Source organism: Ciconia boyciana, chromosome 1 (assembly GCF_034638445.1).
Source record: "Ciconia boyciana chromosome 1, ASM3463844v1, whole genome shotgun sequence".
NCBI lineage: Eukaryota > Metazoa > Chordata > Aves > Ciconiiformes > Ciconiidae > Ciconia > Ciconia boyciana.
The window spans coordinates 63,751,451-63,769,091 of record NC_132934.1 but is presented as its reverse complement, the minus strand read 5'-3'; the positions used below and the strand labels follow the sequence as shown (position 1 = coordinate 63,769,091).

Below are 17,641 nucleotides of genomic sequence, written 5' to 3'. Positions count from 1 at the left end.
TGTTACTTCAGAGAATGCCACTGTTTGTATGCCAGGGCACCCCTGAAGGGTCTTTATATTCTTCTTCTATGATCTGTACCATGGTCAGGCTCTCTCCCCTCTTTTTTTCCCCACACTTTCCCCAGTCTCCCATACTTGATGTCTAAAAGCCTGTTCAACAGCACTGATGTCTCAAGCGGTGGGTATGTAAATATTTACTGGCATGACAGTCAACAACAGCAGGAGGGAGGGGGAAATTGCTACATCCTACCATTCAGGGAACCTTCAAGTTCTCTCTCAGAGAGCACAGTCGATGGGAACAGGAAAGGTTTGCAGTTTGTACTTGACTTGATGTGGTTTTGCTCTCTTGGTTCCTGTTTTGTTGCAGATGTCATTCATATAGCTGTGGAAAGCTTTATCAGCTCTTGAGGAAACTTTCCCCTGCACACACACTCACACCACTCAAGACTGGAGCTGTAGTGGAGGAAAATGGAGCCTGTAGATCTCCTGGCATTTGCCTCCACCGAAATGAATAGTACAACGGTCACCGTGGCTCTGCTGGCAGTCTTCCTGGTTCTGCTGTATTGGTAAGTGATAACGATGATATGGGCTGCATATCAGACACAAACTCTGCTGAAGCTCCCCCATCTATAAAAAACATCTATAGTCTTTTATTTGTAAGGGGAAACTGGAAGATAATTGGCTAGAATGGACATGGAGGGAGAGTTGGTTTGGATGCAGAGGTTGAAATAAATACTCACAAAACTCATGATGCTTTTTAGAGAATTCTCTCCTTGCAATATTTTCTCATAAGTGCTTTACCACCAAACTGCTAACAAAAATTGTCTTCAAAATTAATAACTTATTATTGTTGGTTTCTTACTAATTTCTGTAGGTGGCAGGAACATTGGTGCTGGTCAGAAAGAAACCAAATACTTGTTGCAGGCTCTTGTTGGACCTCTTCTCTGTACTATGCTGCACACTTGTCCCTTGCCAGGTTTCTTGGCTTAAGTGTACAGACACTTTAGCTGCTGCTTGAATTTCCTCTCTTGTTCTTTCCACACTGAGTAGTGGATACAAATCAGAATAACAACAGCCCTAATGGTTAGCACAGTAGGCATTGCAGTGAGCTGTGCTGAAATGAAAAAAAAACACCCTGTCCGGATAATTTATTTCCAAAATTAAATTAGCCGAAGTGGGAGTGCTTTTCTGACTGTTTTTACTTGAATACCTCTTCAAATCCCACCTTCCAGTCAACCAATATTTTTTATCATTTGTATGTGTGTTCAAGAAAAAGTTTCAGGGATGGTGGTGGAAAAAGAACCTCTGACAGAAACCCAAAGCTAATCTAGAAGACAATAGTGATGGCACCATGAGTTTAGCACAATTGTTGTATCAGTGTAAATGACAGATCACTTCTGCACATATTTCTTCATTCTTTGACCCTGTTGAGCTTTGTTCAACTTCCTTGTGTGTCAAGGGAGGGTCTAGAGAGTCTAAAAAAGAGTCAAGTCAAGCCTATATTTGACGTGCGTTGCCATATCAAGTAGGTGGGTGAGCCTACTTTCTTAATAAGATCTGCCCAAATCATCACAAATGTCCAAGTCCTACTTCCTTTGAATTTTACTGGGAAAAAGAATGGCAGCACTAGATCTTTCAGTAAAACCATGCTGTTTAGCTGCTGACCTGTGTATCTCTGTAAGCTTAAGGGGTTGAGAGGGAGGGCAGAGGCACATCCACAGTTCAGAAATGCAGCAGATGGGTTGGTGAGATCTGGCCGCCTGTGAGACAGCTGAAAGAGCCTGATGCTTCCACGTAGTACATGTCAAGGTGTGCTGAGGTCTCTGAAGACACAGAACTACTCTGTGTAAATGTAGGGTACGTTCTGGTGCATGCTTCTCCAGAGCCTCATTTTCTGGTTCAATTTAAGGAAGGCTGTTCCTCCCCTTGAAGTGAAGACATGGCAGTTTAGCTCAGAATTCGGTCTTGCCATAAGCAAACCTAGCTCTAATTGCAGACTGAAGTCAAAGTTAAACGAGGGTCCTGCCTGTGGACAGTCAGCTGCTGAATTGAGTGCCTACCATATAAGTTTCAAAAAGTCCAATTTAGGAGTGAGGTGGGAAATTGCCTTACAGTAGAGATACCCCATTCAGTGTTTCTCCTTTCCCGGCTGAAGGTGAGTACTGTGAAGGCAACAAGCAAAAGAAGCTGTAGTTTTATATGGGAAAGTGTTTTATACTCTTACCTGCCAGTGGTTATTACTAACCGATCTTGTTGATCTACAGATACAGGTTGATTTTAAGTAGCTTATTAGATACAGGTGCCTATAGGTCACTCTTCCAATGAGAAGGTGGTGTTTCTTAAACTTTCAGAGAAACATGCTGGACAACATCTGTGGGCTGTTGCTGGGTTTGCCTGGTGGCTAAGCTATTCAGATCCATTTATTTCAGTAAAATGCAGTGACTGAACCCGTAAGGTTAATGGCTTGAAGCACATCTGCAAGTGTGGTGGTTGTTGTTCAGACCTGTCAACCTATTCATTTTAGAGTCCATTTTTTATAAAGTTTTCTTATACTGCATGTCAAATGTGTAAAAACCAATGCGTGCTCACAGCTTCCTTTATTCATGGCTGAAACCTTGGGTTCAAGGAATTATTTAAAGGGTATGTAAAGGGTTTCTAATAAAAATGCAGGTCCCTAATTCTAGAGAATGTTTTTATTACAATCATGTTGCATACCCAATTGTCTGGCTCTTCTACGAGTCAGAAAACACAAGTGTTATGTACGGCAGGAGTAATAATAAAGTAATAACTCTTCAAGTTCCTTTGACGTTTTCATTCTAAGCCTTATTCTCTTTTTTTAATAACTTCTGAATTCTTCTTTTTCTAGCTTTTTCTGCCAGCATTGTATCTTTTCAGAAGGGCAGTCATGGGGGAAGGGAGGAATGAATATTTGCTGTTGTAAATTCTGTTATGGTAGTAGCTTATGATTCATTGGGGTCATATTGTGTCAACTGTTGTGTGAGTACAAAGAATAGGCAGTTTGTCCACTTTGTTGGCTGTAAAAGGCTTACAGGCTAAACAGAAGGCAGTTGCAGGTAGAGAAGAGAGTCGATAGATCTAATGCACGCTACAGTAGTAACATGGTGATGGCAACTGTCGTGTTATTGAGCTATTTCCTTAGCATGATTTTTGTGGATGGGATGCTCGGTGGTTTAAATTACACCCTTGAGCTGCTGCCCGTCGGCTCAGCCTCAGTCGCTGTTAGCATGTGTACTGTAAGGCCAGCTGTGATTTATCACAGTTCAGCTGGCAGGTGGTATCTTGCTAAGTTGTGATAAGACCAATCTCTTCACATTTTTGAGTAAGGTGAAGTCATATGAAGCAGGGAGGGAAGCAAGGGTTGATTGGGAAAGGGAGGAGAGGCTGTAGCTGCATAAAAACAAACTTCTAGAGAAGATACAGGTCTTAGGGGGAAACTTGGATGATTTGGTCTTTTTTTTTTTAGACTTATTTATGGTACAATGAAGATCATCAATAACTCTTTATAACAAATCCTCTAATAGCACCTCTGATTTCTCATGCGTTATCATCAGTGTAATATGAAGGTGATGTTTGTAGTGTATTGTGTCAATTTTAAATCACTAGAAAATTCAGCGACTATAATCTCTCAGTGTTTATCCTCCACATGACCTTAAGTCAGCTATAAGGAGAGGCTTTTTAAGATAGTTGATTTAATGTTGGGAGTAGGAAGAACAGAGAAGCTTTTAGGTACATAGTCTTTTCAGATTTGAAATGGGAAGAACAAACCTGAGGTTGCTTTTTTTGGAATCTGTTAATTTAACTGATGGGCTCAAGCCTGATTGCTGTCCCCTATTCCTGAAGGACTTAGTTGTCCACTACCCTCCCCGTCCTTACTACTTTCTCTCAGTAGGTCAAAGTCTCTTCTTGCAGACCTCATATCATGGCTTCTTTAATGGCTCTTGCTACGACATTACTATTGTGATAGACAATGAAATTACTGCTTTACCGACCACAAAAAGGCATAATATGGGTAAATACATAAAGTTCAGTAATACCAGTGGCACAACACTGAGCGCTCTTAAAAAATCTCTTGTCCATGTCCCTCCCACCCCCTGTGATTTCTACTAGCCAAACAGATTATCAGAACAGTTTCTTTTAAGAGCACTTTCTTTCTCAATTGCAAGGACTGCTGTCTCTATTCACTTAATCTCTGTGAATCTCAGGTTTTTTTCAGGCATGAAATAAAAACAAACACTTAAGGGAGGAATGAGGTTAACATTTACAAATCCCAGTGATATTCTCTACTGAAAAAGACCGTAGTATATCTATGCAACATATTGTTCATTTTCATTTCAAACATACGCTGAGTTGGGTATCCCATGGTTGGTTGTAGCTGCAAACATTGCTTTGTGTCTTTCCTTTTGCTGTCTGGGAAGATGTTTGATAAAATGAAAGCAGGAGTTTATCTTGCTTTAAAGTTTAATGTACCATAAGCTTAGCATTATGAAGAAGCTGTCACAGCACTCAGATACCTGTGTTCAAACTGGATTATCAACCCCTTGTCTAAACAAACATGGTTTTTTTTAGAAACATGGAGGTTGGATGGGAGGTGTTTGTTTATGTTTGTAAGATACACGTCTAATTGCATGCTTTCAAACATAGCAAAACATAAACTAGCAGTGTTCTTGTCTGTTTCTGAAAAGCTAAATCATTCAAAAAGATGCCATTTTTACATTGAAGTAATATTAATGATCACTTGTGTTACAGACATGTATAGAGAGATTGAGAGATTTGGGTTCCACTGGATCTAGATACTGTCCACCCATTGCATAACAAGTCAATCCTGACCCAAAGCATTTGCAGTCTCTTATCAAAAAGAATGAAAACTAAACTTAGTATTTTTTTCCTCTGGCCTTAAGCCTAGACATTTGCATACACTTAGATGCAGGAGATATGTGGACATGGGGGACAACATGTGTTAGAGTTCATCAGTTGGTACTATACCGGTGGTACTAGAACACATCCGAAGTTAATCTCAGGACAGGTAGTATTTTGATACAGGTGACTTCAATACTATTACTCGTTTGGCATTACTTTACCTCTGTGGTTTTGGAAAGGGCTCTGAAAGAGAAAGTTTAGAGATGCTCTGTCTGCAAATAAAACTTCATTCTGGTTTTGCAGAACCTTGCTGTTTGGGCTTGCATTAGGCAAAACTGAGATCAAATAGATCTCAGGTATTTTTTTTTTCCAACTAGATGCCACCTAAAACTAGATCTTGCACCATTTTTTGCTCCTTAAAAAATCAGTATTTACAAAAGATGTTCAACTGCTAGAGCTCTAGGCTTTTGGTTTGAGTGGAGGTATAGGGTGAGCAGGTTATTCTCCCTAACACATCCAGATAATGCTTCCGGACAGATCCAGTATCAGGCAGTACAAAACTTGGATCCTCTCTGAAAGGAGCACCGACTGTGGGTGGGTAGGCCCAAACTTTTCCAGCTTGTCACTGCTGCCATCAAAGGCACAGGGCTGCAAGGACCACTATGGCTGGAAACAGGCCTGGGTACGGAGCATCAACATACATCCATAAAGATGTACAGCTCTGCTCTCGTGTCAGGCTCATCGAGTTGAGAGGTTCAGAGAGGCATCCTGATCCTTGGATGTTAAAGCACACTTGTTTCCCCTGCTGGCAGAAAGCACAGCTCCGCAGACGGCAAGTGCTGCGGGGCTGGTGCTCCTGCACTGCCGCTGGGCTCTGCCTGCTGAACGCCCCTCGCCCTCACACATCCCTCCCACAGTGGGCACTGGCCTCCGAGCTGGGCTCTGGGGTTACGGTCCCTAATGAGTCTTCCCCTATTACAACATTGTGGCTTCTCAGTTTGCAGTGGACCCCGCATCAGGTTTACAGGGTCAGATGGCAGGGAAGTTCTGTTGTTTTATATTCTGTTAACCCCAGCTGTTTTTTTCCTGCAATGGCCATTATGTCAGTGGAAGTCATTCTGCTTCCCTCCCCTTCATTCAAATGGCTTATGAAAGCTAGAAGGATCTGACTCAACAGGAAACATCAGCAAACTGCTGTTGATGACAGAAAAAACTAACAGATTTTGAATTGTCTTTGTCATGCAGCTTTGCATCAAGCAAATCTGGAATTCCCACTAACGTGTCAAACATAATTTGATCCCACAGCTGTGCAAGATATGGCCTCCTCTTTGAGCTAAATCAAGCATCTCTAGGTGAGCCTGAGAAGGAGCAGAATATGCTACTGAGTTATAATTTAGAAATGTGCCACGCCACAAATGACTAAATACTTTCTTTCTCTGAAAACAAGGTACATTTGATCATCCAGAATGAAGTTCACTCAGTGCCCTGATTATGCCGCTTTTAGGTAAACAAAGTTCTCTTATTTTTTTCAAAAGGTAGAACAGTTTTCCATCATTGCTTTTGCAGCTTCAGAGTTAAATTCTCTGGGATGTCCTCAGAGGCTGTTATAACACCTTGGTTATCCTGATAAACGTAGCTCAGCCTCTAGTGCTGTGCAGCTTTGGTTTTGCGTGCTTGCACTTCACTGCAAAACTCAGAGGCCTCTTATATTCAAGTTTGGTTTTTTGTTTTTTGTTTTTTTTTTTTTTAAATTTAGAGATTACGTGGCCAGCCGTGTTTATTTGAAGACCTTCAAGTGCTTCCTGTTTTTTTGTCTTTTGTGAAGGTGCATTTTACCCAAACAACTCTGTGTAAAGTAGTAAATCTCCAGCCTATTCATTCCTCATGGTCTTCGTTTTTCCCTAAACCATTTCATGCCTCTCCCCATAAAATCCCTCCAGCACAATTTGTTTATAGTGCATGGAGATTACGGTGTTATATAGTATGTTAATGTAGACTTACAGGGATAGGTTAGCTTCCTTTCACGAAACAAGTATATTTACCTATCTTCTGGCATCGTCTCCAGATCTAGTGTCCAATGGACCGTGCTGCGAAGCTGGCTAATGCTCACAAATGCTGCCAGGCCAACAGGAGCTGGATGCAGCCCTTGAGCAATCCCCTTTCTGCTTTCCCTTTCTGCAGGGCTTGGAATGGACTGGGTCTGGTCTGGACTGGGTTGCACAGGCAGGAGGGACTGGCAAGGGGGGGCATTACCCTGGCTTCTTCATCAGGCAGCTTCTGCCTGGGAGTCTTCTCTGGAGCTTCATTTAGCTCTTCTGGACTAGCACTTTGGTTTTAACTTCTGATCTGCTGTTTGCCTTGAGGCAGGTTGCTTTGTTTATCTTGGGGATATTCAGACACCTCGCAAAATAATTTTGGGTGCTCTGAATTAGCTTGTAGGAGCTCCTGCCTCCATCTACTGACTGTATTAGGAACCTGAGGAACTACACACACTTCTTGGTGCACTAAATGGCATTGAAATTAGATGATGAAAGAAGGCAATGTAAACAACCTCTTTAAAGAGAAGGCTCTGCCTGCGTGAGCAGTGGGGCACTCCATCCCATTGTGTCTCTTGCTGTGTCTGTGCATTTAATTGCCAGGCTCAGAGGGGCCTCGCAGGACTGCTGTAATTCCTCCAAACAGTGCCATGAAGTCTGCTCTCCCCTGAACCCCAGGGGAGCATACTGACAGTTCCTGTGACTGCCCTGCACTGGGGCAACTAGTTTTGCATCCTCATGTTCTCCAAGGGGCATGGACTTGTCACTCCACATCTTTCAGATAGCGGACCAAGTGTCCTGCCAGCCTGGCTGTGCTCCTTAAATGGAAAGTTAAATCAATGGGCAGTTTTGACAGGTTAGACTTCCTCAGAGTGCTGAAAAGTAAATCTGTGTTCTCCCTTCTCTTGTCTCCTTCAACACTGCTCCCATCATTAAAAGAAAATTGCCTATATTCTTCACTCCTTTTTGTCTTTGCATCAGGCTTGGTCAATAACAATGTTCGGTGTGTTTTGTCCTCATTGCTGGCTAACTGGTAATTAATGCCTTTGATTGCTATGCCTTGTTCTTCTGAAGGGAAGTTTTATACAGTATTTAATGGAGCTGTCTGAAAACTATTTTAAAATAAAATATTGACATATTATTGAGAGATTGTCTTTTATCAGTTCCCCTTGACATACCCGAAACCTTTAGATGGATTTTTCTATCTGTTATCTCCCTCCCTAGGTTTGTTTTTGGCTTTTTTCCCCATTGGAAACAAAGTTTACTGTTCCATGAGCTCAGTGTGTGCTAACTGCTGAGAGCCAGCAGAAAGAGCTCGAAGTATTTTCTGGCTTGGGTCTGGAAATGCATTTATTTCACTTTTGGAGGAATAGTGGAGGAGCTTGAGAAAATGATGTTCAATGTCTGTCTCTTCATTCCCTTTCTTTATGTGCCATTGCTTACACTGGTGACAATTTCTTTTAAGTTCTGCTTGTTTATTTTACATGTATTTTCTATGGCTGGAGTGACTGTGCAGATCAGTAGGGATACTAGAGTTTTAATGCAGGGGTCATCTAGCATGTGGTAGATTTTCCACATCCACTCCTCTGGTAGTTTCTTCCCTGGCCAGTATCTTCTTTCATGGTTCTGTAGAACCTGTGGGGTTGTTGGGGGAGTTTATTAAGGAAGCAATAAACAAGGGAAAGGGCAAAATCTGTTATATTGGTTTGTTTCTTGGATAGGAAAAGAAGCTGGATGCCCAGCAATGGCTGGAGAAGGACTGGGAAGAATGAGTGGGAACAGAAGGATGTGACTCAGTATGAATTTGAAGTGGGTCATTACAGACTGAGGTCAAGTATGTTTGGGAAAGTTGAGGCTGCAGGAAAGGAGCTGAACTGAGATGTATGTTGGGAGTAGGGCATGGGGCAGTGGCTGTATGCTTGTGTTGACAAAGTGAAGTCTACTTCCTTGGAAAGAATAGTTCCTTTCAGCTAGTAGAAACCTTGTGATACTTGTTAGGAGTTGAGGGGTACAGGAAGGATGAAAAGGCAGTGGACTTTAGAGGAGATGGGTAATTGGTAACTGTATGATTGCAAGCTCCTGCTGTATGAATGCTCTTGGATGAGAACTATTGGCAGAGTTTTGAACCTGTAACCCTAAGTATTCTTTTAACTTATTCAGTAGCAATAAATGTGATGTAATCTGTGCATGCATGTTTGTGGTTTCTGATCCAAAAAGCTCCAAAGAGCTTTTATGTAAACACCCTCTCAGTAGAGCTATAACAAGATGAAGAGGTCATCGAGGCACGTGGTTTGAAATGTGGGAAAGATGTGAAATATAGCCACCCTGGGAGAGGAAGGAGCAGCTAAAGGATCTTCAGCGTGTTGCATGCTAGCATGAGGGACAGAGAGTGATGGTGGTCAAGACTGCAAGGGCCTTCTTCCAACTCTTAAAGTATCAGTATGATCTGTTTGGTCTTCAAAGACTTTAACAAACCTCAGTTTTAAGATTTTCTGAAATACTCATCATGGGTTGAGATGCAGCAATCTCTCCAAGAGAGACCTCAGTATAAGCTTCATGGTAGGAAAACTGAGAAGCTATACGTTTATGTTAGGACAGATTTCGGTGAGTATAACACTAATGTTCTGGATTGTTTCATGTCTTTGAAAGTTATGACGTATTGTACCCAGCATGGGACTCTGGGTTGCCCAAATATTTCCTCAGTAGGCAGTCAGGTCAGAGCTCTGGCTGAGTGAGAGACAACACAGCTTTAAGAAGAGCAAATGCCCCTTGCTGGTTCCAGAAAGACTTCAGATCCACTCTGTAGCTAATGAAGCGGGGCTGTTCTGGAATGATGTTCAGCAGCCTTCACTTCTAGATATGTATCTGGCCTGCTGTCTCTCATCTCCTCTTAAGAGCTAAGAATAGGTGGTGCAGAGATAAAGGATCCTCAGTTTTGTGATAACTGTTCCTAGCTATGGCAACAAACAAACCTTGAGCCTTTCAGATCTCAGAAGAATAGTATTTTAAACTTTGTCTACCAGAAAGTTTTACAATTCAGGTCATTTCTCACAGTTTGGACACCATCCTCAACAGTTATGTTTTTAAACTTTAAAAAGTTAAAATTATTAGCAGGAGTTGATTATTTAGTGGTTTCACAATTTATTTCCTTTCCTGAGATACGACTTTTGCTTAACACAAATGGAAGTGCTATCAACTTGAGTGGAAAACCAGCCATCTGGTGTTCTCCTAGGACACAGAGCCCTGTTGTTAAATGAAAGAGACCATCAGATCTTGGGTGTCAGGCACAGACGAGCGAGGAGCCTCCCCAGAGCAAGGTTGCAGGGAGAGCTTGGAATATCAACTGTGGGCACAGACGGTGGAAGGACCGTAAGAATCTGTGCCTTCACATCTTGTAAGGACTGGTGTATGTACAGTGTACGGATGTTCATCCTGCCAGGACTCAGGCTGGGATTTGAGACTTGGGATTTGAATAGTTTGTCCCTAACCTGCCTCCTCAGCTTTAGTAGAAGCAAGCTATTAACAAGTGTGGTAAGGAGGCCCTAATTTCCATGATAGCTGGTGACTCAGTTCCTCTTTCAAACCTTGACTGTATCACTGATGGACATTTTTCTATTTAATTTTTAACATTTCTCAGGATTCTGTAAAGTAAAGCCTTTTCTCCCTCCTCCCCCTCTTTTTATTTACATTCCTGAGTGAGACCATAGCCAAGCAGTGAGCTCAGTGCCATGGAAGCATTTTATATCTTGAGCAGAGATAAAAATCTCATTCCTTCTATAAACAAAACAAATCAACAGATGATGCCCAGGAGAACCATTTCTCTATAGCCATTTTCCTCCAGCTGCTTTCTATTCTGTGCAGCTTGCAATGCACCATGTGAAATACGTGTGTGCCTTTCTGTGTGTGCAAAACACAGGTTTCCTCCAGACAGTGGCAGCTCCATCATAAAAAAAAAACCCAAAACCCCAAAAAACCACATTTTTTCTTTTACAATGCTGTAATAATAAGATTACTAATAGAGTTGAGATGTTTGGTTGTTTAATAGCGTATAGCTTAGCAATGCAAGAGGTTATGCTGGAGGAGCTCTGCAGTCACAGCCACTGCGTCTTCACTCTGAATGGATTTGGACTACTGTCATGGGAGGATCAGGGACAGAAATAATCTGAGTTTGAGTGCATCATAAACATGGGGGGGGAATGAGGGTACAGCCAAAATTCTTTTTTGGAGTTTGCTGCCTTCCGTGTGCTTGTGTGTGTCCCTGTGTCAGTGAGGAGCTCCTCTCTGGTGCTGCAGCGGCTTTGTGCCTGGGCATGAGCCTGTTGCAGGAACGAGCCTGGTGGAAGGCAATGAGAAATGGCCCCTCCAGCCTTTTGGAAGCCTCTTGCTTCCCACAAGTTCTATTGGTTTTCTGTTTTTTCTGGTTTCATCAAAAGTTGATGGCAGCTTTTGCTTTCCTGCTTTTGTTTGGCCATGGTGAACAGTGGAGAGGCTCAGGTGAATGGCCAAAAGCTGCAGCGGGGCAGGGGGAGAGACCCAGCAGCACCGTGGAAGGAGATCATGCATGGGAAAGAGCAGAGGGTGCTGGATGAGGAGCTGGTAGAGAAAGTGCACGGCGAGGTCTCACATGCTTGGGAACAGTTGCAGGTCAGCCCTTGGCAGAGGTGCAGCTGCAGGTGTCTCTTATCTCAGCAGCATCTTTCTGCTCATCTTCTCCTCCTAAGATGTTCTTCTGTACAGGAGGAGAGTGGCTAAGCCAGATGTTCCTGAACTGGGGCCTGGGGGAGTAGTATGTATCCTTGCAGGGGCAGGGAAAGGTGATAAAAGTTTGAGCATTGCTAGGTTAATGGACTGTCTTTTTGCCATAAATAGTCCGTAGCCTCTGAGACGTGCAGGAACTTGGAGCTAGCAGGGAGGCAGGAGGGCAGTAAAATTTGGCAATGCTTCTTCTGGTCATCTTGATAAAGCGTGGTTTAGAAATGAAGGAAAATACTGTGGTTTCTAATCCAAAAAGCTCCCAAGAGCTTTTATGTAAACACCCTGTAAGTATACATGTATGTACACACATATGTATAGATTTATATTTATATATAAATACATAGCAAGTGACTCAGAACAAACAGCTTCTCAATAAGCAGCAGAACATAACTGATCTGATCCTTGGATAGATTGCGCTCAGCGCCCAAAGCAACCCCCTTATCCCATCTCTAGCCAAATGACTTCTGGCAGCTAAGGAAATAACCTTGGGTAAAACCAATAGAACTTTTATAACAGGGACGTTAGCTATTGACCCTGAATGTATTTTATGACACCACCTTGGTTTTGCCTTGTATATCTTCATTCTGTTGTTGATATGTTGTTCTACGTTTTTGAAAAACTGCCGTCTCTCCACACCACTCCAGTATCTGTCATTGCAGCACTCGGGCTGTGGGTTCACACTCATCAGCACTGGATCATTCTCTAAGGCAGATCTGATCTGGACCGAGGTGGGCACATCAGACAATTTTGATTTAATTAATTGGAGTGCAAGACGAGTAATTTATACCATTTCTGCTATGCCACTGGGAGAAGATAGGCTATACCTGATCTGGTTCAAAGTTCACTAGTCCATATTAACAAATTTGAGTTAACAGAGCTTGTTTCTACCAGATCAGTGCTTTGGGTGGTGTGGCTGGGATGGTTTTGATCAGAGGCTTCTTGCCCTAAACCTGCATTTACTGTGTCATTAAAACAGGGTCTCAAACTCGCTTGAGAACTCAGTTCTATTTACTTTGTGCAATTGCCCTGGTAAAGTTATGGAGCAGCAACAGAAGTTCATTAGAAATTTCACCAACTGCCAAGTGCACATGAATCAATTTTTTAAAACTTGTATATATGAATGTGTTTCCCAAGGTGATTTGCTTATGTCTGAGCATTTAGGCTTGTAGCATCTATGGAGCTCGAACTCAGAGCTTTAAGGAGATGAAAGGTAAGCGTTGTAACATAGCTGACTTTTTTTTTCAAAGAAGCAAAATATTTTAGGTGCTCAGCTCTTTTGAAAATTTGGCTTTAAATGGGGGTGGTTAACAGTCAGAAATCTTGTACCAGTTGTTGGTGGCAATGGCTGGTTGTTTTTCTGGGTGACACTATTTGGTGTCAAGTTATAGAGCTGACTGTAAAATTTAAAAATGTTTCGGTAAAGTTTATGTGCTTGTCTCATTCATTATCCAAGAAATTCTGAACTCTTAAATAACTGCTCTAAGCTGATTTACTAGTGCAAGCCCTTTAAATACATAGGCTGAATTTGGCTTGCATTGCTTAGATCAGTGATAAAACAGGTTTTTTTTTTTTTCTTTCTTACCTGAGAACAGTTAGAAATAATTCTCTCACCTTTCAACTTTCACATGGACCTCTTCCTGACTGAAAAATGTTGTTAAGCATAATATTGATACAGTAAAAGAGCAACCCACACAGAAACCCAAGCTGCACCATAAATCCTTCTCTGAAGTTGCTCACACTGGTTATGTAAATAAAAGAAAATTGATGCGGTTTGCAGAATTGTGATGATATAGGGGAAATTGCTCTTACGTGGTAGAAATTGTGTGCACCTATGTGTGCCCATCTATCTGTCCACCCACCCAACTCTTTGTTGTTTTGGTTAGCTCTGTAGCTGGCATGCATACCACAGAACCACTACCTGGGGCGGAAAATGCCCTTTCTCAAGGTTTCAGGGAGGATCATTACAGTGGCTGTTTTGTCTTTTCCTTGCTTGGCAAAGACCTTTTGACTGAAAAATTATTGCTCAGTTCAGGAGGAATTACTGTATGTAGTCAGACACTAATGACTTTCAGTTGAATGTGGTGGGTTTTGGTTCCCATTCCAAATAGTTTGTAGAGATATAGTACACTAAGGGATGTTTCAGCCCTGATGACTGTTGATCCCAAAGGATGCAGCTGATCCATCTATGGTTTTTTTAATTTGTAAATTGCATTGCATTTGTAAATAGCTGGTGGCCAAAATCATTATCAATGTGTTAATTTAAAGATCAGTCAGCATTTTCAAAGGCTGGACAGTTGCAAGAGCTTTCTCTGAGCAAGTTGGAGGCTTTGTCTTGTAGGCTGTGAGCAAATTGTTACAAAACACAAGAGAGTTGGTAGGAGTTTGTGGAATCATAATTAATTGACAATGGTTTTTCAAAAACCACATTTTCCAATTTAAAATAAGCTGTTAAAATAATTTAGAACAGTGTTATGATAGTCCCTTGACACACGTGGGTAGCTTTGGGTTAAACATATAAATAATGCTGAAAGGACTATATTTAGTTCCAGACTGATCCAAGGACAACTGAAAAACTGAAGGTCAAATAACAAAATGAAGAAAAGAAAATTATAGCTCTCCTTATTCTGTTCTGCAGCATGCTGCTTGGCAGCCGTGAAGGTTCAATACTGGGGAATTTGTCACATACAACTATTTATGATTTGTACTTTAAGCAAAGCAAGTAAGCATGAAGTGTGTGTACTTATTGACAAAAGCACATCACTGAGTCTTGTCACACTGAATCTAGACAGCAGCTCCTGAGTATTGCAGAATTTCTGGAGCCTGGATATTAAAAGATCTATGAAAGACCAATTAATCAGTGATGACTTTCCCCACACTCTGTCTTGACCCTTGGGCTCTAGCAGTTTCTGCCTGGAACTGAGCTAAAGTGTAACCAGGTGCTAAATGGTGGGCTAAGACCATTGCTTCATTTTTTTTATTTGTACAAGCTATTAAAACTGTTGAACGAGAGGAACTTCAGGTCCCTACTGACTTGGGAGAACTAGGAGTCCGTGCTTGAGCAGGAGTTTGTTTAAACAGCCCAAGCGCAGAGCTCAATGTTTCCATTTGCAAAGGCAATGAGCTTCAACCCATCTAAGTCAACCCTCCGGCAGTGGTGGTTTTTTCCTCCCCAATGGAGGGGCCAATCCAGGCAGGATCTGAGTGAGGTGCTAGGCTGTATTCTCTTCACCTAGGAAAAGCATTTCACTTAGGTGGCTGCAGGTAACACAGGCACTGTTACAGCCACAGGACCAGATCTCAGTGGGTCATGCCTATTTGTTCAGGTGAGGATCTGCAGAAGGATGCCAAAACTCTGAATGCTCAGGCTGATGATAAACTGATGGAGATTGTCAGTGATGTGATTTGTGCCATCATGTTTATGCAATGTTTCACTTGACCTAATCTTGCCAAGCCTGATCATGCCTGCCTGTCTTCTTGCACAACTCCCCAGCATGCCCAAAGCACTTGCCTACTGGGCAACCAGGCCACAGTTCCTGGGGCCAGATCCCTTCCCTGGGGTATCTGCTGGCCACTTTGCTGAGCCAGCTGACACATTCTGACTGCCATGCTTTTATTAGGGGATTTTGGTAGTACATGGTGTAATTAATTATTTTCAGAGGCTTTATTCCCTTTGAACTAGTTTCACACTAGCCTCCATCTCCCTGAACTGCTCATGAAACCTTATGCAGTTGAAACTGAGGGTAGTATCTCACAGAATAGTGGGGTTTTCAAATGGGTAATATACTTTATATCAAATGTGTGCATTGTATGGACAATGTCTATTCAGACAAGACATTGGCTACCAGTCGGGTGAAGATCAAATGCATCCTTAGCGGTCCTCAAAAATGAATGGGAATACATGTAGTCCAACTTCGCTAGCAACTTGTCCCAAGATGGATGCATTCAACTCTGCAACACTGAGAGAAACTGGCTTCTTTTACTTAGATGGAAACCATGTCTTGCATAATCTGTGTTTTTGCAATTTCACTTTAAATCTAGGATTTGCATGTCAGAGATAATGGGAAACAATGGTTCCCTTCCAGTTATTAGCTGGCTGTTTTTTACATTTCCTATGAGCAATATCTCTTTCTCTCTTTTTAAAATATTTTTGTGCATGCTGTGTCTAAAGATAAATCAAATTAGAGGCCCAGTAATTAGGGCCATTCCTTCAGCAATAAGTTAATATCTTTGGAGAAGCAAAGGACAAATTGGGATTGTCCTCAGTCAGAGTCCCAGCTGATGCATCATTTTTGGTCTGGTTGTTTCTTCAGTTCCTGAATTTATTATATGTTTAATCTCGACTGTGTTTCAGAATAAGGTGTAAACTCAGTTATGGTTTAGAAGGTTAGTTGAAGTCTTATCCTGGTGAAGGCCGAGTAAACTAAAACTTGAAATTTGGCCTTAGAAGGTTGTGTAAAACACTAATGCTTGCAAACGTGTCTCTTAACAGGCACGTTTCTAACAAGTGCTTGTTCGCCCACTTCTTTTTTCTTTCAGTATTACAAGAAGCACTTACATGAACGGCGTATCTTTTCATTAGTTTAGTTGTGCTGTTCATTTATAGCTTCATTTCCTTTACCTCAGACTTTTACAGATTATTTACAGACTAATTTTGAGTTCATAAACTTAGATATGCAAACATATGATTTTTTTAACCACCAGATATCTGTGGTTTGGGTGAGGAATCCCTGGGCAGAACAGGGAGTTCAGCAGTGCCACAGGTGAATGTGCGTACGGCTCTGGCTTTGCTTTCGTGTATGAAGCACGACACCTGCATGTGCATGCACAAGAGGAGGAAGAGGAGATAAATTCCTGAAACCTCAATTTCTCTTACTGTTGACTACTGAAAAGGAATTAAAAAGGAACTCCCAGCCCTCACTATGTATGGTATGTCACCACAGCATATTTTGGAGTTGTTTTTGAAGGGCCATTAACCTCACTATCTAAAAGCAAGCAAGCAACCAGCATTCTTCTAACTGCCAAATGCAAGTTAAATGGATGCTTAAATTAGTTTTCATCTGTGAAGAACATTTTGTTGTTCATGTTTAGCCTGTAAGGGTGCTCAAATGCCCCAGTTAAAGTCAGAGCCAGCCACATCAGGAGAAATAATCTTTACACAATGTGCTATCTAACTATGCATGCCTTTGTGATGAGAGGAATATACCTTTCTTAACAAAACCAAGTAAGAAGTATCTTAGGAGCACAGAAGGCTTGATTATGATCTTTATTACCTTGCTGTAAAGCAAGAGCAGCACCGCTGAACTCCGTGGAGTTGCTCTAAATTGAAGTGTGAGCTCTGAAATACAGAGTAGAATAAATTCTCTTTATATACTTTAACTTGGAGAAGACAAGTCTCTGTGGCAGTCCCAGCAGGATTACCAGCATTCAATCAGTTTCAGGGCTTGTATATCCCAGCATTGTAGGTAGGCTTGGGAAGCTTATTTTGCAGTAGAAATGTCACTGCTCTTCCACAGAATGCTCCACTAACAGCCAAACCTCCTAAATAATTGTCATCCCTACTGTTCAGCGTGTGAACGCTGGGAACAGAAGTGTTGGGGGAATCTTTCGCAGTTCTGGCAGAAAACGCGTCTCTCGCAGAATAGGAGACTTTCCACTGGCGCAAGTCCTTACTTTTAGAGACCTGTCTCTTTGCTGAGATAACCATCTGGCCATCTCTGAGGGATGGCGGTTTGCGGCGCGTTGCTGCTAGGGGTGGGTGTTATCTTTCCAGGTGGCTAGGAAAGCCTCTTATGCTTGCGTGCCATCGCGATGGGCAGAATGCACAACTGAAGGATTTTGAATGCTTAAATGCATTATTCAAACTACAAAATATTGTGCAATTATTTTTTTTAGGGGGGAACCCTAACCCTGATGACTTTCACTTTTGCTATTTAAGCCAGAAACAAGTCTTTACTTCCTCCTAGGTTTTGGGA

General features: G+C 41.9%; 1 protein-coding gene across 4 annotated transcripts in view; it reads left to right on the top strand.

The window, feature by feature from the left end:
• The window catches only part of TBXAS1 (thromboxane A synthase 1), a 248,046-nt gene that overhangs the window by 13,261 nt on the left and 217,144 nt on the right, over positions 1-17,641 (top strand). For 3 of the 4 annotated variants that reach the window (XM_072871750.1, XM_072871751.1, XM_072871749.1), the window contains one exon: positions 368-566. In XM_072871750.1, the coding sequence (XP_072727851.1) occupies positions 469-566 (98 nt within the window). In that variant the 5' untranslated portion in view covers positions 368-468. Of the gene's footprint in view, positions 1-367; positions 567-17,641 lie in introns of those variants that run through there. The other variant, XM_072871762.1, reaches the window with a different exon arrangement.